Source organism: Pelmatolapia mariae, linkage group LG2 (assembly GCF_036321145.2).
Source record: "Pelmatolapia mariae isolate MD_Pm_ZW linkage group LG2, Pm_UMD_F_2, whole genome shotgun sequence".
In the NCBI taxonomy this organism is placed as follows: Eukaryota; Metazoa; Chordata; class Actinopteri; order Cichliformes; family Cichlidae; genus Pelmatolapia; species Pelmatolapia mariae.
The window spans coordinates 14,559,826-14,581,684 of record NC_086228.1 but is presented as its reverse complement, the minus strand read 5'-3'; the positions used below and the strand labels follow the sequence as shown (position 1 = coordinate 14,581,684).

At 38.2% G+C, this 21,859-nt stretch overlaps 1 protein-coding gene and 1 pseudogene across 1 annotated transcript; both read left to right on the top strand.

Moving 5' to 3' along the window:
- Window positions 1-739: 739 nt before the first annotated feature.
- adad1 (adenosine deaminase domain containing 1 (testis-specific)) lies at window positions 740-15,902 on the top strand. The gene is made up of 12 exons (XM_063485176.1): window positions 740-906; window positions 1,067-1,194; window positions 1,596-1,766; window positions 2,072-2,149; window positions 4,148-4,273; window positions 5,642-5,765; window positions 7,832-8,002; window positions 10,974-11,049; window positions 11,143-11,299; window positions 12,181-12,415; window positions 15,424-15,556; window positions 15,789-15,902. Exons 1-12 carry the CDS (start codon window positions 740-742, stop codon window positions 15,900-15,902), a joined length of 1,680 nt encoding a protein of 559 aa, XP_063341246.1.
- On the top strand, window positions 13,671-14,772 carry LOC134634475 (U4/U6.U5 tri-snRNP-associated protein 1-like; annotated as a pseudogene).
- Window positions 15,903-21,859: the final 5,957 nt, after the last annotated feature.

The following is a 21,859-nucleotide window of genomic DNA, read 5'->3' as shown; positions in this document are numbered from 1 at the left end:
CGTGGGTAAATGTAGCGGGCCTAACGAGTTTTCTTGGCTAGGTTTGTTTTAAAGCGAAGATGTAAAGATTAGCGACTTTTCCCAAAACTCTGACCTTTTTTTTCCTTTTAAAGCGCGCTAGCTAGCTAGTTAAATCTTAAATGTTAAAGCGACAGTGACCGTCAAGTTAAGGGCCTTAACCGTTAAGGTTTTTTTTTTTTTTTGAACATGAAGAATTTTATGTTTCTATTGTTAAAGCTAAGCGCTAAAATTATTATTAAGCACTAAAGAAAAAAATAGATGTTAGCAATTAGCAAAATTGCATTTTAGCAGTTAGCCCAAGCTTGGCATATCTATAAATACTTGAGTTATATTTTGCAAGGAGAAAGAATGGAGCGATTTGTTGAAATTTCCAATCCAACTTTAATTATAAAGCACTTTTAAATAAAAACTTTTATTCCACCATGTTCATTCACTCATGAGCTGCCGTAACATGAATCAAATGGCTGAATTACCACCCCAGCATTCAGTCAAGTTCTATAGAGTCTTGCTAGTGACCTACTAATTGTATTCAGGTGTGTTGCAACAGGGACACATGGAAAAGTTTCAGGACACCAGCCCTCGAGGACTGGAGTTTGAGACCCCTGCTTTAAGGGAACCCTTTAAACTTTATTTGTTCAGATAAATGTGGTTGATAAGACATGGCTTTAAGTCAAACAGTGCTGTTCTCCTCTTTTCAGAACTGGTGAAATTTTGCAGGATGTATCCAACTGGTGGATCATTTCGGGGTTCCAGAGGAACTTGTATTGAACAAATGCTCAAGAAGAATTTGCCAACAACATCAGGACCGACCCAATCACCATCTAACATGAATACTGGCTTTGACCAGCAAGTGAAAAGCACTTTTAAACCTGGTAGGTTTGAGAAGTTAATCTACTCCAGATACAGCTCCCACAGTGCTCCAGATAATCACTGTGTCAACCCCTTTAAGTTGTGGTTTCTGTTGCAGGCCTCCAAATAGAATCTATATGGGTTTAAAATTTGAATCTGCTTTTTCGTGTTTTCCCTACTAAGGTCATGATGGAAGACCAAAAGTGTCTCCTAAAACACTGATTGACAGATACAGGAATGGAGAGACGAATGCTATATCTTTGCTCCATCAGCTTGCCCAGACTTTGCAGTTCCATCTGGAAATGAAGGAGACAGTAGCCCCAGGTAAATCTATATCTATATATTACTGTTTTTACCTTTGAGGTAAAAGCAGCAATGTTTTAAGGTCTTTCAAGTAAGAAGTGAACTGGAAATACATTAGAATAATGCAGTTTATTTTTTTTATTTATAATGCAATCACAAGATCAGGCCTATGCTAGATCTTTTTTTCCCTTTTGTTATTCACCCCTTTATACAAAGAAAAAGAAAAAAACTGTTCAAAAAATTAAGGTATTGTGCCAGAGGCTAAGCCATTAGAGGCTGATGTCATTTTAGACTGGATACAAACTAAAGGCTCTTCACAAATTATGACTTCTTGTTATGCACAGTGGCTGACAGAGAAGATGTCAGCCAGATGTTGGGCTATGATTGTAGTAAAATTCATGACTTTTTCCTGTTTTTATTAGCCTGTACTACAGGGCTTTATTTTGCCTTTTGTGCTGTGATCGATGGAGTACAGTACAAGACTGGTATAGGGGTAACAAAGAAGGAGGCTCGTCTGAATGCAGCGGAGCTCGCTTTTCAGGATCTCCAGCCCACCCTGGAGAGTCTGAAATCTGCACTTCCTGAATCATCATGTTAGTATTTGATGAAAATAAAGTGTTTGTTTTGCAGACTCTGAGATGCACATATTACTTTTTTTTTTACAGTATTTATGATGTTGGTTGTTGCCATTGTTGTTGTTAATATTGGATACACCATTTAACACAGTTTTTTGCTACGTTTAGATTTTGTTTTTTAATTGTAAATTAAGTAAATGTAAGACTGTATTTCAAATGTTCGTCGAGCCGCTCTTACCACCGACTTTTGACATTTAATTTGGCAACATTAAAAATGCACATTTAAACATTTTACATTTCATTCACTTCTTTGCCTGCTTTAGCCTTGGATGTCCCTGCACCTTTGCCAGTAAAAGAGGAGCCCGCCATTTCTGATATCCATGCTCGTAGAGCCATGCTCGGTAATTCTGGATTTTATATTCTTTGACTGACTTGTTACCTCTCTGTTTGCATATTTTGTAGTAAATGACACTAACAGTAATATTTTGAACACATCTGTATACATAGCACACAGAGCATATTTTATTGTTGCATAATTTGATTTGAGACCGCTGACATTTTATTTTTAAAAGTGCAACCTTTTTTTTGCCTTTGGCATTCCCATCACATTGGTCTGGCTAAGTGTTAAGGATGATTATGTTGGATAGAGTTAGGGATATGCATTACGACTTAGGATAGGTATAGATGTAGTCAGGGCAGTCGTCCGGCCAGCTGGGGCCTTTCTATTTAGAGTTTACATGTTCTCCCCATGCTTGGGGGTTCTCTCTGGGTGCTCTGATTCTTCCCACAGTCCAAAGACGTGTGTGTTAGTTTAACTGGCAATTCTTAATTGGCCTTAGGGTGTGATTGGTTTTGTGTATGGTTTTTTGGCTCTGTGTGAGCCCTGCAAAAGACTGGCAAGCTGGATTGGGTGTACCCTGCTGATGCTTGCATGGATGGATGGATGGATGGATAAAGTCAGTCCATTTATGCGATATCATTCCTGCCTTACAGATTTTGTCTGCTAAAGTACAACAGCAATGTTTGTTTTGAAGGTCAGAGACAAATTTGGTCATATGATTCATTTTACTTATCTAGTCATATCTTGGTTATTTAAATACTTTGTAATGAGAGCAGGTCCTTTTGAACAAGTCCTTGGTTTCAATTTGGGAGACAAACACACTGTTTACTTTCACAATTACTTTATGTTTCCCTTTTGATAACACTACTCACTACTGGAACATCTGTCCCTGAACAATCCCTCAAGATCTGATTAGATAACCTCTAATTTATTTATCAACAAAGTAGGGAAATTACTGTGACAACATCCATAAAAGTAAACACAACCTGTGACAAGATAGCTTAAATAAAATATTGTAGGGCAATAAAGAGAATGCAATATGACAAGACAAATAGCTCAGTGAGTTAAATATTATACAAAAGGAGTACATTTAAATTGAAAATGGAAGAAGCAGCTTAAGAAAGCTAAAGGAAAAAGAAGAGGCTAATAGTCAGGCTAGCTCAGGGGCACACAAACCTGAGCCAGCCTTGCATACCATGAGATTAGATAAGCTATACTTTTTTTTTAACTACCAAAGTAGGGAAATTAGTGTGTCAAACTAGTAAACACAACCAATGACAAAATATCATAGGTCAACAAAGAAAATACAAAATGAAAAGGCAAAATGGCTCAAGAAGTCAAAATGTACACACAAAAATTAGTACATTTAAATAAAAATGGAAAAGGTATCTTTAAAAAAGAGTTTTTATGAATACAAATCTGGATACAATAATGAACTTAAGTAAAAATCTAACAAATGAGTGCAGGCGTTATTGAAGATTTCCTATGTCTGTCCTTGTGTTAGCTGAGCTGAAACAGATGTTAGTAAAAGTTCCTCTACATCTCCATAGGAGGCATCAAGTACTTATTCCCTCTGGGTTTTAAGCAGCTTACCAAGCTAGTCCATCTTATAGTCAGAGAACCTCTCACTGATATGATGATGGCTTGAAAATACTGTGTTTGTATTCATTAAGCTGCTACAAGTTCAGGCTGCTGGTGGACCTCCTGTGATGCACTGAGAAGTACTCAGTGCACTTATATGTATGTCACTGTTGCATTTTATTACCTTTTTTTCTTTCTCTCATAGTTTGTGTTTTGTCCTGTTTGTTGTTTTAGCCACTTTGTGCTCTTTACTGAGCCGTGTCCTGTTAGAGGTCTCTTCCTGTTAAAAGGGAATTCTTTCTTCCCTTTGTTATCAAGTGGTTGCTCGGGCAGTATCTAACATTTTAGAGCTTATATGTTAAAATGTGAAGAGCCTTGAAATGGCTGTTGTTTGCACTGACACTACGTGGAAAGACAATGAACTGACAAATGAATAAGTTGGAAACCTGTCGTTTTCTTTATCTCACCTGTTGTACAGAAAGGAAGGCATTTGTCAATCTGCAGATTCCACATGCTGTCAGGGATCAGCTCACGAAACTGATGAATAGTCACCCAGAGTTCTCCGGATGTGCAGGCACCACAGCAGCATTCATCCTTCAGACTTGTAAGTGAGACCTCAAAGTAAAAACGATAGATGGACACCAGTCTGTTAGTGGAAAAAAGATTTTAGAATGCTTGATTTAAATCTTCATCTTGAATATAGTGACAACAGTTTTTTTTTAATTCCTTGCAGTGTAAATTAGTCTTATAAGCAACTGCTGTTATCTAATCTCTAAGATTATTGTACAACATTACTTTTAGCATAGTTTAGTTTTAAGTGCTGGATTTTGCACAAAAACAATTCATTGAAATTCAATAGCTTTGATTTGCTGTATAGTGTACAAATGTTAGAGCCAAAGACACTTCCTGACATCGTTCTAGAGAAAAAAGAACTTGACAGGTTAGACAAAAACTGTATTTATTGAAGAATCTGTACAGGGGATGATAGGATTTTGTATGGATGGGGGATAAAACATGTAGTTTATTGTATGGAAATGTTTGGTTTTTTTCTTTAGTGGGAAGACATATAGTTCATTTAACTTTTGAACAGTTGTCAGCTGATAGCATTTATCAGGTTATCTCAAGCTCCTCAGACCGAGGACTTTAAAGAAAAGCTAAATGATATGTAAGAGCACGGAAGTTATCAAAATCATCCAGCTTGGAATTTCTTCTTTAAGATGACAGAGTAAAAGCCAAAATATATTTTGAAAGAATTCCAGTGTGTAAAGTAGGCAAAGAGACATCTTCTGTCAGAGTCCTTTGGAAACAGGTATTATATGCAGATAAGATGCACAGCAAATAACAGTTGTATGTGTGAAGAAATAAAATGCAGTGTTTGCTTCAATTAATGCTGCTGTCTTTACTCTCCCCACCAAACCGAAATTTTCAGCTGATTGGTATAGGTCTGGTCATGTCATGTTATGCCTTAGTGCTGTGTGACAGCCAATGACTGTTTTTATAACGCAGCAGTAAACCCAAAACATACCTCAAAATCCAGTTGAACAACTTTAACAATCAAGAGGAAAGGAAAAACCTGCTCAGTGAGCGGTTTTTGGCAGGCCTGGAGCACTTTTTAAAAATGTAATTCCTTATTTAATGGTGAGTTGAACAAAATTCTCTCATGGATACAAATTTTAGTCACCGAGAAGTTATGTACCAACGACATATGTTGAGTATGACACGTGAAACTAATGCAAACGGAGAATGTAACAAGGCATTCGCTGGAGGATGATGAAAATTGTCTAACAACTGTGCAAAGACATGTTGGACTGTAAGGGCTCTGAAAAACTGTAGCTATAGATAGAACAACAATACTTTTGTTAAGGGAAAAGCTACAGACATGAGTTATATAAATGTTATAGAATGATATGTTGAGTGGCTATCAGGTAAATATGTTGTATTTACCTCTCCTCACACTTTTGTCTTTCTCTAGCCAATGGATATGAAGTGGTTGCTCTTGGGACCGGTAATTTTAATACAAAAGAGAGTATCTCATCGAACGGGAGGATTGTGCATGATTCACATGCAGTTGTCACAGCAAGAAGATCTCTTATGAGGTTTGTTGCAACCATGACCCATATTTTTTTATGTGTCATGTCACGTTATAGCAAATGGTTTTCTCCACTTTATACCATGATGGAAAAATGAAAGCAGTATTTTTTTTCCATGCAAATTTGAAACCTGATTTTTAAAATACCCATTAGTTATATGTTGTAATGTTATATTATATTCATTACAATATAATAAAATATAATATAATCACTAATTACTTGTGATATTATGTCGTGGCAACAATATCAATATCATAATTTGTAACATTTTCTCAACAGTGGTAATCGATTGTTTTAATCCAATAAATATTTTGCATACTGTTTCTCTAAATCTAATATTTTACAGCTATAGACTCTGGTTAAACATATTTGTCATTTACCTTGTGGTTTTTGTAGATATAAATAGACCGCTGACGGTAATTGTTTGGCTAATGGAACATACTAAACCAAGGATGATTCATCCTAACCTCAGTACAACACAGCAGTTTAAGTGGATACATGTACACTTAAGTCTCGTGTTCTTAAAATGTCGTAATGTATAAAGCACTTTGAGTGCTCAGTTAGAGTAGAAAAGCGCTATATAAGAACCAGTCCATTTGCCATTTTACTATTTATCAATGATGGTTATTTAAACACAGATGCAAGTAAATAATACCCGAGCTAATCTCTTAGCTCACTTCACTTGTCTTTACCACTTTTTTGCTGTTTCTAAGTTTGTTAAAAAAAAAAAAAACAAAGCCCAAAAGTGTGCTTTACACTAGCTTATACTGTTCAGCCAGCAAATCCAGAGTACATGGTACTTTTGGAGCCAATTTAACCTCTTCAACTGGCTCCTTTTGATGTGGAGGAGTAGTGGCTCTACTCTTCTCTCTAAGGGAGAGGCCAGTCACCCTTCGGAGAACGCTAATTTCCATGTCCTGGTCGCTAGTTTTGGACATCCACCCCTACGGTGCCTCCTGCAAGTGGTGGGCCTATAGGAGGGTGGGCCCATGTCCCTTTTTCAGGCTGCACCCGGCCCGGGCCCATGGTCTAAGGCCCGGCCACCAGTCGCTCACCCTCTGGCACCCTCCCCAGGTCTGGCTTCAGGGCGGGGCCCCTGTAACCCTGAGTGAACTCTTCCCTGGGTCTTCTCCTCCTGGGGGTTTTTGAATCACTCTTTGTCTTGTCCTTCACCCAGGACCAATTTGCCATGGGAGACCCGCTGGTAGGGTAAGATAACATAGCCCTGACAACATAGCCCCTGGGATCCCATGGGCTCCACCACGATAAAGTAGCGATTCATGGAAGGTCATTAATCATGTTCATTAATACAATCAGATATAATCATTGACTTTTTAGGGTTTTATTTGTGTATCCTGACCTACTTTGGTATAGGCTGATTGCAAATGTTTTCAGTTAATGTTTTGTCCACTAAAATTCTAATAGACTTTTAATTTGAAAGAGTTATCATGTCTAAATATATAGAGAATAATGACTATATCATGTATAAAGAGCTTAATGATAACTGTAACTGGGGGTGTCATATAAAGGGCTTCTTACATCCTGTAGAAATAAAGGCCCAAATATGTTATGTTGCAGATTAATGTTTTCTTCAATTACTTATGAATACGTTTCTCATTCAGACACGTTTTGTTTGTTTGTTTGTTTTGTTTTGTTTTTTTTGCAACTTGCATGGATATAATCATGCTTTCTTTAAAGACAAGTGTATCTTTCATATGAATCAAGTAATGGTTTATATTCCTTGACTTTATTTTAGGAGCTTTTCTGATAACATGGTAATGTGCAAATGTGTCTGACAGTGGCTGGCTTTATTTCTTGTTTAAATGTTAAGAGATCTCTGAAAGCAATGTTTTGAGGTCTGCGGGCAAACATGTTGCTTGTGTATTTCTTTGTCATTTGGAGACCTTTAAAGTAAGCTAACTGCAGCAAACCTCACATTATGCTCAAATGGGTCAGTATAGTAGCTTTAACTTCAAGATTTAGTGATATTGCAGATTTTCACTTTTAAAAAATGTTACTACATAGATCTATGACCACTTTGCACAGAATAAGTAATATCTCCTTGTTGGCAGGTTCCTGTACCGGCACCTGCTGATGTTTTTCAGCAAAAATGCAAATCTCACTCAGAAGTCAATCTTCCAGCAAAGCAGCAGCAGCAGCTTCCTCAGCCTGAAGAGTGGTATAACTCTTCACCTCTATGTCAACCAACTGCCAAAGGGTGCTGCGCAGATCCCTTCCAAACTGTGAGTGCTTATCAGCTTAACCCCATAGAAGTTCATTTCCTTTAACGCCTCTTCTCTCTCGCTTTTGAAAACAGGTCAACAAAAATATGTTACCTACATTTTAGCAGATTTTTTTGCTTCTTACCCATCTTTGTAGTAATGACTGAAACGCACAGCATGAACCTGAAATGGTTTACACAGGCTCTGGCATAATAATGACCTTTTTAATATTGGCTTACTCATCTCACTCAGTTTAGTAGTTTACTCATACTCAGTTTAATATAGGAAAAATACCAATACATAATAACACTGTGTCAGGTGCAGTGCTTTTCCAGCCAGAGGCTGCAGTTATGTCATATTTGACCTGGTTCTGATAATAGCAGTGATTTAATAGACTGAAAGAGGAACATATAAGGCCCAAGTCTAATGGCTGTGTGGAAATCTCATACTAAAAGATTTGTTATACTTAGGAGGCAGAGTTTAGTTTTGAAACATGACTAAAAAAATAAAGTTTATTATATATAACATGATGATGTAGATAAGAATCTGTTCACATGAACCATTTCTGAAAACTCACAGCCAAGAACTGATTTTCATAAATCTTAAATCAGAGGTGTCCAATTCCAGGCCTCAAGGACTGGTGTTCTGCGGGTTTTAGATATTATGCTGGGTGAACACTCCTGAATCAAATGATTAGTTCATTACCAGGCGCCTGGAGAACTTCAAGACATGTTGAGGAGGTAATATAGCCATTTAAATCAGCTGTGTTGGATCAAGGACACATTTTAAAAACTCCAGGACACCCTCTCTTGAGGCCTAGAGTTGGACACCTCTGTCTTAAATGGTTATAGAGTAATAATACATTTTGATCAGTCCACGGGTGAAAATTATTTTAAGAGGTTAAAAAACAAAAATACAATTACGTCACATCAATCAAGTTTTTGCTCTTGTCACCCCACATTTATTGCTTCTTGATGTATTACTATTTGTTTTTGTTTAATGTGGATGAATGGAGACAAATGTTAGTGGGTAGTGCGCTCGCTGTAAACATATCCCCACTGATTGTACTCCCCTACTATCCTCTTGTACTTTTTCATAAATGTATGTGGTCTGTGGTTCTGGGTTGTTAAACTCCCCGAATACCAGAATCTTTATGCACGTGCACCATCCCGGTAAACTGTCAGAAAACAAGACTTGGATCTATTTCTTCAACAGTGCTGAGCAGAAAATGCTAAAAAAAAAGGCATGAACTTTAATAGTTGATTGAGTGTTTCTAACTAAAGCACATTAACATGTATCTGTATGAGGTTGGATGATGATCAGATCCCAGTTTTTTATCACTTTGTGCTATTGACAGTGCAGTTGGCAGCAGATTGATGCAGCAAAAGCAGTACAGCTCTGAGACATGTATGCTTAGCTCAAAGTCTAACACACATTTTCCACTAAAATACCTGAAACTCACTTCGTGTTACCACATTTGATTGAACCTCCCACATGTTTATGCCTCTCCACCCACCAAAACGCAAAACAAAGATGAGCAAAGCAAATTTCGGGGGTGCTTTTCATTATGGTAACATGTCTTCTCACTTTCCTCACTCACTCTCATTCTTGCTTCTTAGTTTACACTGGCAAAATTATAAAAGAGAGAAATGTGAAGCTGACATACCTTGATTTCATATCATATACTGATAAATCAGTTTTAAACAATCCAGTCTTTAAGTGATGACGTGATGAATCCTTCTTCCGGGCCCAAACTACTCTGCGTTTAATAAGGCGTTCGTGTTTTTTACGTTTTAATGCTTTGTATCTTGTTCTTTTTGATCTCAACAAGCCCCTAAAAACAGTCACTGATCACTGTCGGCCTCTCTCAGTTTTTATTACCGCTAATCATTTTAAAGCTCAGTTTTTAAAACCTTACGATGTAACTACAGCCCAGCCCATGCAGTAGTATATTAATAGCTAACCTTGTATTATGGATGGATTATCTCAGTTGTTCTCCCGACTGAAGTTCGGTCTGGTCAGCATCCTGCCATGTGATTGCATTTGTCCCGAACCTTCGGGAACCATCACGTTAACTCTTATGGAGTGGAAAAAAGTTAGCGTTCATCCTTCAGCTTCACCGTTTATATTATGCTAACATAGCTGTGTCGTTAGCGTAGCACATCATTATACCAACAAGCCAAACTTCAGTAACCCTACAAATGTCACTGCTGTTTACTTTCCTGTCTTCATTTATGTTGGAAATGATAGCACAGCTGTACGTCTTAATTTGATTTGGAAATCCCTCAGTCAGAACATGGTATATTATATTTAGATGGAAACTAGCGAGCTAACTTCCTGCTAACTTCTAACTCCGTTAAATTTCATAAATTTGGTTTTCATGGATGCCTGGATGTTAAACTTAATTTGTTACACCTGGTAGAGCAGCAACGCTGATCATTTTATTACAGGTGAAAGGATTTAGACAGTTTTTAACTCTCAGTGATGCCGCAGTGATCGTGTGACTTAGGGACCTGCAGCGGAGTTTGGGCCCACGCACGGCTAATGACGTCAGACTTAAATACCGGATATTAGTTACTTGTGAGATAAACGGATGTCTTCAAGTCACAACAATTTTCCTCAGTTTAAGTGCCATTTTTCTTTATCGTTTTTGTGGAAGTTAGAAATCTGAATCTCCTACATATATAGTGAGGATGAATGACTTCCTAGTTGAGAGAGAAGAGAGGACACTAGGAAGCATAGGTTAGCATAACAAAAGGCACCCAAGATATTACCAGAGTGTGGGAGTGCAGCTTGCATTGGTTTTTGGAATGCGGCTGAAACGTGGTCCATGAAGAACCTGATGTCAGCTGTCTGTGAGTGATGTTGGTTAAGAGTTAAATTAATTAGAACTTCAGTTTAAACAGTTAGGGTTATAGAAGTTTGAATAATATATCGAAGGATATTATTTAAGGTCAGAAATATTTTTCTCACCTTTCTGCTTAATTTGCAGGCGCCTGAACCCACTCTCCATGTCAGCATGGCAAGTTAACAACGAGATCAGCCTACACCTGTCTGTGGAGGGCAAGGTGTTGTTTAATTTCTTTTATCTGCTGAACACCTAAATGATTCACCTGTACCTGTGTTGATGCATAAGTATAAAGGTGTACTTTCTTTTAAAGGTGTTCTCGGTTTTCTCATCACTCCTTGATCACTCTAACTCCAAAGTTGTCAGCATGTCCACAACAGACAAGATCACTCAGTGGCAGGTCCTTGGATACCAGGGAGCCTTACTTAGCCACTTTATTGAGCCCATCTATGTCCACAGCATCCTCATAGGCAAGTAATAAAATCAGTCATGCTCCTTAAGGGTAGTTGGGAATCACCCTTATGTTATGTCTTATGTTTTTTAATCATTATTCAAAAGTGCATCACCACCAAGTCCAAATACATCAGTAGAATCACTCCACGTTGGTATTGGGTTAGACAGTGTGGGTGAATGCTAGACGTCTTCATTTGTTCTGGTAATAGTGATATGAACACAGTTCCTGTGCTTTTGTCATTTCACAAAGTTTTTACAAAGTACTAGTCTCTCACACAGTCCCAATTTAAAAATGGAATAGAGCAAGCATATTAAAGATTCATTTCATTCATTTCATTTCAGGGCTGGGAGGAGTCTATCAGGGTGTAATTCACATCATAAAAAGATAGGACAAATTGTTTTTCCAAGACAGATCTTAGTGTAGTACCTGCTGTCATTTAAAAATATGTGGCAAAGAAACAAACTGATGGCTCTACATTTCTTAAAATTCCTTCTGTAACTTTGTGTAACCCTACATAAGATGTTCAATGTATGCACCTGCTTTTAGGCAGGTGAAAAACAGTTGACAAATTCCTCAGGTTTAAAATAATCTCCTTTTGACAATATATCATTATGTCACAGTAGTGTATCCTCAAGTTTCCAAGTTATTTTTACAAAGGTAAAGTAATAATTTTCTTCCTTCCTCTCCTTTTTCATAATCATAATGACTTTGACCACATTGATTCAGTCTGTAAGGGATGGGGAAACTCCAAAATGAGTTGTACTCTATATTTGCAGCAAACAAAGTCAAACACCTTCACAATTGCAAGTTGCAGCAAGATTAGTCATAAAAAATGATACCAGTAACTGAAGGAAACTATATATGATTCTGTCTTGTAACTTTATATCAACCTTGCAGGTGACTCTGACTGTAGTGAAATTCGTGGCATGGAGATGTCTGTCAGCCAGCGTGTAGAGGGCATCACCTCCAAGCTGCCCATGTTCTATTGCATGATGAGGCCTCACATTAGCCTGGTGCCATCTGTGGCCTCCAGCCGTGCAGGCGGTAACCAGCTGACATACGGTATCAACTGGAGCGAGGGAGACAGCTCCCTGGAGGTTGTGGATGGTCTGGAGGGCAAGACCATAGAGGAGTAAGAATCACTGTATACGAAGTTGGGAGAATTGAGGGGTTTTGGGGTTTAATACTTATTTAAATATGCTTTATCTTAGTTATACTTTTAAAATGAAGTATCTTAAAATAATACACTACCAGTCAAAAGTCTGGACACACCTTCTCATTTAATGTTTTTTCTTTATTTATGCTACTTTCTAGATTGTAGATGTAGACATCAAATATATAAAGCAAGATATATGGAATTATGTAGCAAAGAAAGAAATCACGAATAACTCTGAGTATATGTGATATTTTAGATTACTGAAAGTAGCCACCCTTTGCTTTGTTGACAGTGCTGCAAACCCTTGGCCTCTCAATGAGCTTCATGATGTGGTCACCTGAAATAGTTTTCACTTCACAAGTTTGCCTTGTCAGGGTTAATTTGTGTAATTTCTTGCCATCTTAATGGGTTTGGGACCATCAGTTGTGTTGGGCAGAAGTCAGGTTGGTACAAAGTGGACAGCCCTATTTGACAACTATTACAATTCATATTATGGCAAGAACCAGTCAGCTAAGTAAAGAGAAATGACAGTCCTATGGGCTCAAATTGTGGTCATAAATATTTTGTACTTGTAAATCAAATGCATATTTGTGTACTGAATTTTGTAACTTTGTAAACCAAAATTTCTGAAAGTTTTATGTTTGTGCATCTACAGATGAGAATTTGTGTATGTGTAAAAAAGATTTGTTTAAAAAATATTTACACGAGTTACAAATTTTTTGGTTAAGGCCCTCTTACAGATGCAGAGCAAAACGGGTCAGCCCTAACTTTGTGTTAAACTAATCATAAAGTAATAATGGTATTTCTAACCACTGATATACCACAACTTTATCCTTTCAACAGCTACCGAAAGTTATGGGGACCACCCTTGTATGACCCATATGGGATATTTATATAGAGATCCTCCACCTTCAAACTATATTACCCTTTCAGGACCTGAAGCTCAGTAAAGCACCCCTCCAGCAGCCAAACCCATCTGTTCTCTGATTGGATTGTTTAATTTGTGATCGACATGACATTGGCCAATCGGCTGAAATGAAGAAAAATCTGGTCAAAATTTGTACTTGTAAGCTGAAATCCACACGCAGCCAGGGAACCTGAGCGCAGAGTTTTACACGTAGTTTTTTGCTCTGCATCTGTAAGCAGGCCTTAACCAAAAACTTTGTAACTCGTGTAAATATTTTTTTCAAACACAAATCTTTTTTACACACATAAAAATTCTCATCTGTAGATGCACAAACATAATTCTTTCAGATATTTTACTGACTCTGGCTCCAGGACACGTGGCCGAGGCCGCAAACAGGAGAATGATGAAGACCAAGAAGTAAAGAAAAAGGAGAAGGTGGTGACGCATGAAATCCCCCTGCTGTCTGATGACATCAGGATGGCAGAAATGGACATAAGCGACGATGAGGAATTTACCCCTCCTGAGCCAGCTGTAATTGAGGAGGATGAGGCAGAGCAGGAGCTGCAGAGGAAGCTGAAGCAAATGCAGCTCCTGAAAGACTCTGGGGAGAAAGTGGCAGAGCAGGCTAAGAAGCTTGTTAAAGATGACAACGAAGACGATCCTGACAAGAGGAACAACATTGTTTTAAATGCTACCTCAGAGTTTTGCAGAACCCTGGGTGATATCCCAACAGTACGGACTGTCAGGCAACAGACAGGACCAGGAAGACATTATGGACTTTGAACAGGAGGAGGAAAAAGATGATGCTGGAGGTTAAGACTCTTGATATGGATGAGAATGTTGGATGGAGCACAGTTAACCTGGATGACAATAACAACCAGATTTCGCCACAGCCTCTGCCACCATTTTGGACGAGGAGCCCATCGTCAACTCCGGCCTTGCTGCTGCCCTGTTGCTGTGCAAAAATAAGGGTCTGTTGGACACTCAAGTACAGAAAGTAGCACGTGTCAAAGCGCCAAAGGGTGCCCTGCCCAATGGTGACTACTGCATTGAGGACAAGATGGGCTTTGATGACAAGTACAGCCACAGAGAAGAATACAGAGGTTTCACGCAAGACTTCAAGGAGGATGGCTACAAGCCTGACGTCAAGATTGAGTACGTGGAGGAGTCTGGGCGGAAACTCACTCCAAAAGAAGCTTTTAGGCAGCTCTCCCATCGATTCAACGGAAAGGGTTCTGGAAAAATGAAGATTGAGAGGGGGATGAAAAAGCTGGAGGTAGAGGCGTTGCTGAAGAAGATGAGCAGCAGCGATACCCCTCTGGGAACTGTGGCTTTACTGCAGGAGAAGCAAAAATCCCAGAAAACACCATATATGGTGCTTAGTGGGAGTGGAAATAGTATGAATGCAAACACAATTACTAAATAAGCATGAGGGGAGAAGTGTATTATAATTGTGTATAATTAACGTAGAAACATTCACGTGCATAGATAAAATACACCACACACATTACATATTTTTAATTAATGTCTATGATTTAATGTCCTAGTTTATTGAAGCTGCAATGTTGTGTTGAGGAATTGTTCTGAGATTATATCTCAAGGTGTTCCCCCGGATAAGCTGGAGGAGGTGGCTGGGGAGAGGGAGGTCTGGGCTTCTCTGCTTGGGCTGCTGCCCCCGCGACCCGGCCCCGGATAAGCGGAAGAAAATGGATGGATGTTTTGAGTTATTTTACGCTTTTTTGTTTTACATAATTCCATATGTGTTCAGTTGTAGTTTTAATGCCTTCAGTGACAATCTACAATGTAAATAGTCATGAAAATAAAGAAAAACCATTAAATGAGAACGTGTGTCCAAACCTTTGACTAGTGGTGTATACCCTAAATAATATACGAGAAATGACTAATTGAAAGGTCAGATTATTTTAAGGTTTTTACTAGACCGCTTGGAAATGTAATTAACAGGTTACCAGATAAATTGAGAACTATAGGCAGTATCCTTTTTTGACACAACTCAACTCAGGCTGTGTTAGAACATCATAACTAGAGTTTCATACTCATTTATTTATTTGGTGTGTAGCTCTCCCTTTAAGAGTGGATCTGCCCTAGCAAGCCGTCTGTGCAAAGCAGCGATGATGCACCGCTTCAGGTTGGTGGCCAAAGAGGCTCAGAGGACGGACCTGCTGGCCACAAGTACCTACAGAGAAGCCAAGGTAAACTCAGCACCTTCTTCTGCGTAATCTGAAACTTTATTTTAGCAATGTAAACTGCTGTACACTGATCCAATAGAAAGCAAATGCTGTTAAATACATGTTAAAATAACCACCACACAAGCTTATTGTATTTTCTGCTTTTTTAAATGACCGTTTCCTGACTTGCTGAATTGTTGTTTTAAAAAGAACCCCAAGCTGTTATTCATACTATATATTTTTTGGGTCACTGAAGATGATGGCAAAGCCATACCAGGAAGCCAAGAATGTGCTGCGGGCGTACCTGTTGCAGAAGGGCTTTGGTTCCTGGCAAGACAAGGTTTTGGTTAGTGATAACTTCAGCATGTGAATAATGTTACAACATTAAAGAAGAATGTTGATCAATAATCAGTTGTGTTCAAAACGTTCAACCTACTTTTCATTTGCACCACTTGCTGCATGTTGGTTTCAGAATTTGTTTTTTCAAAATACGTTTAAAGATTTGTAGAAAATAATTTGAAAGCACCCAACATAGAATATTGCACCACAACTGGTATTTAGTTTTGCTTCTTTCAGTTAATACATGTACTGTATATTAAGTACATTCTTTCTTTATTAATGTTTGCACTGGTTCATATACTGTATCTTTTGTGATGGAAATGGCCATAGAGCTTAGGACAGAAAAAATAAAAGTATGTCAGCCAAAGCTCATAATATCCATTTATTTTGCCACTTGTGTTTTTTATGGTGAATTTTTCTGTTGCAGTCAAATTGTTAAATGTTGTCATTGTGTTACTTAAATTTGTAAGTCTTAGTTCAAGCAGCATGATCAAAGACATTCCTTTGTTTCTGACCCCCTCCCCAGACTGTTGAACGGTGGGGGAGGCTGTAGTATTTTATTATGGGACATCCTATGTGAAGGTTCTGTTTTTTTGTTTAGTAAGCTTCCTGCTTTTATGACCGTTTTGTGGGCAGGAGGTCAGACAAACACACACTCACATGCAAGTAAAAACCGGTTAAAGATGTTCGTCTTGCTTCCTTGTCGTTAACAGGAATAAGTTTCTAAACCAGCGAGGCCTGTGGAAGCGCAGACCCAACATTTTCTTTCTTTTTTCTTTTTTTCTTTTTTTTAATTTCTGGTTGTGAATTAGGCACGGAATAGCTGAATAGAAGGTGTTACTGACCACAAAGCCAGTTTTGTAAGGGCAACCACCAGCCACTATGTCTACCCTTACTGTGGGACATCATGGGTGCACATGGCACCAGACATGCGTGGTTTTGGTAGTTCTAATGTATGACCAAAACCTCAGATTGCTTAGCTCTCATGTATTTGTGCTAAGCAATCAAGCCGCTTTAAAGGAAAGATGTACATTTGATTCATAAGATAATAATAGTAAATGGACTGGTTCTTATATAGTGCTTTCTTACTGTACTTGAGCACTCAAAGTAAAAGTAATTTTCACCTTTTTTTTTTCATAATTGTTGAAATTCTAAATCATTACTGAGGTGCATGTTGGATAGCTCTTTATTTAATTATTTATAAAAACACACCAAGCTTTCACTAAGACTTTAGGGCAAAGTTCAAGATAAACCTAGTAAGTGATTTGTCGTCATAACCGAATATTAAATCTATAAGGTTGTGGATATATAGCAACACATAGCAATATAATGGGCAAATATTGGCCACTTAGACAAATGTTGATAATTAGATATATAAACTCATTAAATACAGCTTTTCAAGTAGATCATACTTGTCAGAGAGAAGGTTTTTTGGGGTCAGTTTTGGTGGCTCAACTTCTCCGTCTGCACTGCTCCCATGTGGAGTACCACAAGGTTCTATTCTGGGTCCGATTCATTTCGTTTTATATTTAGTTCTTGTAGGAGCAATCCCGAAAAGATATGGCATCTCATCCACTTCTACGCTGATGATTCCCAAATCTATTTGTCCCTGAAAGGAAATGATGGCAACTCATTAAGTCTTATTGTATTTTGATGACATTAAAGGCTGAATGGCTTTAATGTTTCTAAATTTGTTGAGCTTTGTCTGGTGATCAGCTACTTCTCCATGTTCCAAAGACCAGACTTAAGAACAGGGGCGAGCTAGTAAAATATAACCTAATCTATGGAACAATTTGCCTCCACATATTAGGCTGATCCTCACTTTGCAGATATTTATAGTACACGGTGTCTACTGGCAGCAGGAATAATGCACCATATCACAAAGCACAGATCATCTCAAACTGATTTCTTGAACAGGACAATGAGTTCATCATACTTAAAAAATCTTCTACAGATACTAGATCTCAATCCAGAAGAGCACCGTTTTGGTAGAATGGGAGATTCTACCAAAATGTGCAGCTGACAAGCCTGCAGCAACTTTGTGTGCACATAGCATTTGTTAAAATGAACATTTATGGGCAAAACCTCAAATCCTATATGTTATTATAACAGCAGTAAATGACTATACCTGCTTCAGAGAGTTGTGCATTAAAAATTACACAGTCACCATGTACGAATAGGTGTTTGTGCATTTCTTATAAAGTTTTCTCATAATTCTTATAAAGTAGTGCATTGCCTAGATTTTAAAAGAGCAAATGACTGGTCCAACATCCTGCACCATTCATATTTCTTAAAATAAAGACTTCCTAGTTTGCTTCATCAAGAGAGGCATGACTGATTTTGTGTTACAATTTTAAATAACAAGCTGCTGCAAGTGGCTGGAACAGGTTTAAAATGAGATTGCATTTAAAGCACTGTATAAAAACTGTGTTGTGCAGACTCAGGTTGTTTGTTACCAGATTCTGGTAAGCTGACCCCCTATGTTGATAAACTGTTGATTTACCTCTCTATATGGTATATATATACACACATACAGGAAATGCTTTGGTTTCCTGTGCATGCGATGCAGCAGATCATTTACTCCTAACTGTTCAGCAGCCTTGTGAATGAAGTGGTGTGTTAGCCATTGGTTAGCCAACAGAAGGAATTGCCTGCATGCTGGGAATTTTTGCTCCAGGATCAAGCTATGCAGTTGTATGTACAGCACCAGGTTTCCTACGTATGTGTCTTCTTTTGTATGTTGCTAGTTTTGTATCATATGCACAGCAGTGTGAGATCTAACATTTTTAATTTAATGCACCAAACCCTGATTGCAACTTGGATGGCTTTTAATTGTAATTTGACAGAGTTGCAGTAAATTGCAATTTTATTGTTCTGGTGAGGATATTCTTCACTTCACATTTGCAGCTTCCAGTGAGTTTGGTTGACACTTTTGCTTTTGATTTAGTTAAGGAAGCAGTGAGACTGCTCTCCAAACTTGCTTGAAAACATAATGAGGGAAAATGCTTATCGAGTATTGTGTCAATGCACTTTAAAGTCATGCATTTACCTGCATGTAAATGATTCTCCTTCTTGGCAGACCAAGGATATTTTGCACATGTATCGACATATATTTTATTTAGTAAATAGGCAAATTGTAGATTATCAAATGAAGTAATTGTCATGTCCTATGTAAATAAGAAGAAATCCTCCTTACTAATTTTATTTTAATTCAGATTTCATGACGGCTATGCTTTATGCGTGTCCACGTCAGGCAGTATTCTGTACACTGTTGGGTTTTTTGGGGGGGGGGGTTTTCCCCAAATACATGGTGGTCCACACGCTGGTAGTCATTTTTATTTAGTTATTTTTTAAAGGTAGTAAACTTCACATAAGTGAATCAGGGCCTAATGTTATTACGCTCTACAGAGTATGCCAGAGAAAGCTGAAGATCTCCCAAACAGAAGCAGATTTACACAATGTAAGCCTTCTGTTTTTCTTTCTTTTCTTTTCTTTTTTCTTTTTTTTTTGTCTTCAGTCAGTCACTAAGGTAATAGTAGTAGGTTTAGAGATAAACAGGATATGCAACTCTCTTGATGTGGTTACACACAGTGAAAACATTTAAGACCTAAACTCTTAGAAGCTGCAACACCAATAACCGAGGTGCTTTGCACAAGGAAAAGTAACACATTCTGCATTTTTAAAAATAGTAGCTGGGTGAAGAAGTACGCAGGCACCATATTGCATTTTTTTTTAATTATTTTCTGCTAAAAATCTTGATTAACTTGATATAATATTACGTTCAGCAAATATCAGCAATACAGCCATGATTATAAGAAAGTGACGCAATAGTGCACAAATAGCTTTTCCGTGAAATGGGTGAAACACTTTGGAACATGGAACAATACCATGTAAAAGAAAAGCAAGCGTTTTCCCTCAGACTTTCGCTGATCTTTCAATTTAGCTAGTTTTTATATTAAGTCCCATCCACACTGCGGGTCTGGTTGGAACATCCACTTACCCATTATAGGTAGAAAAAAACAAGCAGTCCCAGTTTATTGGAATTTTATATCAATGCGATGATAAGAAAAGGAAGTCCTTTGAAAGAGGTTCATTGCTAGGGCACTGAAGCACGAGCTACAGTTAAAAAAAATTGCTCAAGTGGTTTGTTTTTCAGTAGACGAAATTTACACCTGTACTTCAGGGTATGGTAAGACATAAGTAACTAACAAGTGTAAGAAACAAAAGCAACTTTCTTTAAGGCAGGGATGGGCAACTCCAGGCCTCGAGGGCCGGTGTCCTGCAGGTTTTAGATGTGTCCTTGATCCCACACAGGTGATTTGAATGGCTGAATGACCTCCTCAACATGTCTTGAAGTGCTCCAAAGGGCTGGTAATGAACTAATCATTTGATTCAGGTGTGTTCACCCAGGGTGATATCTGAAACCTGCAGGACATCGGCCCTCAAGGCCTGGAGTTGCCCACCCCTGCTCTAAGACAACTGAGAATGCCAATTAGACCATGACTGACATGGAATTTTCTAGGATGATATAGATTATTAGCAATCATGGAGACTGAAAACCAATATTTAGAGCCAATATTTATCAAAGTTAAAACTGTTGGAGTCATTTATATGAACACGATGTGGCTGGAAATACATAATTAAAAACTGATACTTCATTCCTAATTATTTACACATATCTTGATGTGCACATGATGCTACAATTGTGATTATAATCAGTTGTCATCAAATGTCTATGCGTGCATGCCTTTTGTGTGCTTGATATCGTATTGTGTTTATTCAACTATCAAACGTTACCCATAGACTGGACTATGTCTGGATGTGTTGTTGAGGAATTGCTCTCCATTCCTGTCCTGGATGAATCATCATGCACTGATGGTCATTGGTTGTGACTGCCTCTGATATACATGTCCACTCAGTGCATTACAGGCATACTCAGCAGGAGCCATATCGGGAATAATACAGGCCAATATGTTTCCCTAGAACCTTGCGCGACTCTGGTTGTGCAGGGGCAATGATTGTTCTGCCACAGGGCTGAGTGCTGTCACAACGATGAGACAAATACAAGTCGAGGGCACCTCATCTCGATATCTTGGTCTAGTCAGATTTCCAATAAGAACAGTCACATCAGAGATGGTGCTCTCAGAGACATGCAAGGCTGCAGCAAAAGCTCTTATATTTTTTTCTATTCTGACACCACTGGTTTGAGAATGCAATAAACTGAACCAATTTTGATGGGTACAAATGAGTTCATTTGTATTCAGTAATCAAATTACTAATTCTCCCATTGACTCACAGCAATCAACCGGAACTGAAAACTTCTCATGGAAATTGTTTGGGTTTTCTAAGAGATAGAAATGATGTGCTGAGAAATAGATTTGAAACAAAGATTGAAAACGTATTCGACAAGATACAACTAATTTCCTATTTGACCTGTTAAATAAGTATCATTTTTAATACTTGAAAAGAAAATAGTTTTCATTCAATGACTGCCTGGAGTCTAGAATGCATAGAAATCACTAAGTGCTGTGTTTCATCCATTCACATGCTCTGTCAGGCCTTGACTCCGCTGTCTTCAGTTGCTGCTTATTTGTAAGACCCTTCAAGCTCATCCTCAGGATCTAAAAAATAGACTTTTTTGGGGTGAGTCAGGTGACTGACTTGGCTTTAGAAGAATACCACATTTGTTTTCCTTGAGAAACTGGATTGGGTTGTTTTACAGCTTGTTATTTGTCATGTTTTTATCCATCTGCACTGCAAAGCACTGTCTAATCAGTTTTCTAGCATTTGAGTGAGCGAGAGCAAAGAGCATTGACCTGTACGCTTTAGAATTCACCGTGCTGCTTCTATCAGTAGTGACATCATCAGTAAATGGTAGTGATGGAGTTGCATTGGCAGTCATACATGCCTATGCCATAATGTTGCCACCACCATATTTGACAGTTGGTGTAATATGTTTGGATCAGTGAAGGAAAGAATTCACTTAAG

Coding starts and splice junctions, on each gene's coding strand:
- adad1 (XM_063485176.1), top strand. CDS start 740: ATGTATCCAACTGGTGGATCATTTCGGGGTTCCAGAGGAACTTGTATT. Junction 1,767..2,071: donor TGCACTTCCTGAATCATCAT/GTTAGTATTTGA, acceptor TGCCTGCTTTAG/CCTTGGATGTCCCTGCACCT. Junction 11,050..11,142: donor ACCTGTCTGTGGAGGGCAAG/GTGTTGTTTAAT, acceptor TTTCTTTTAAAG/GTGTTCTCGGTTTTCTCATC.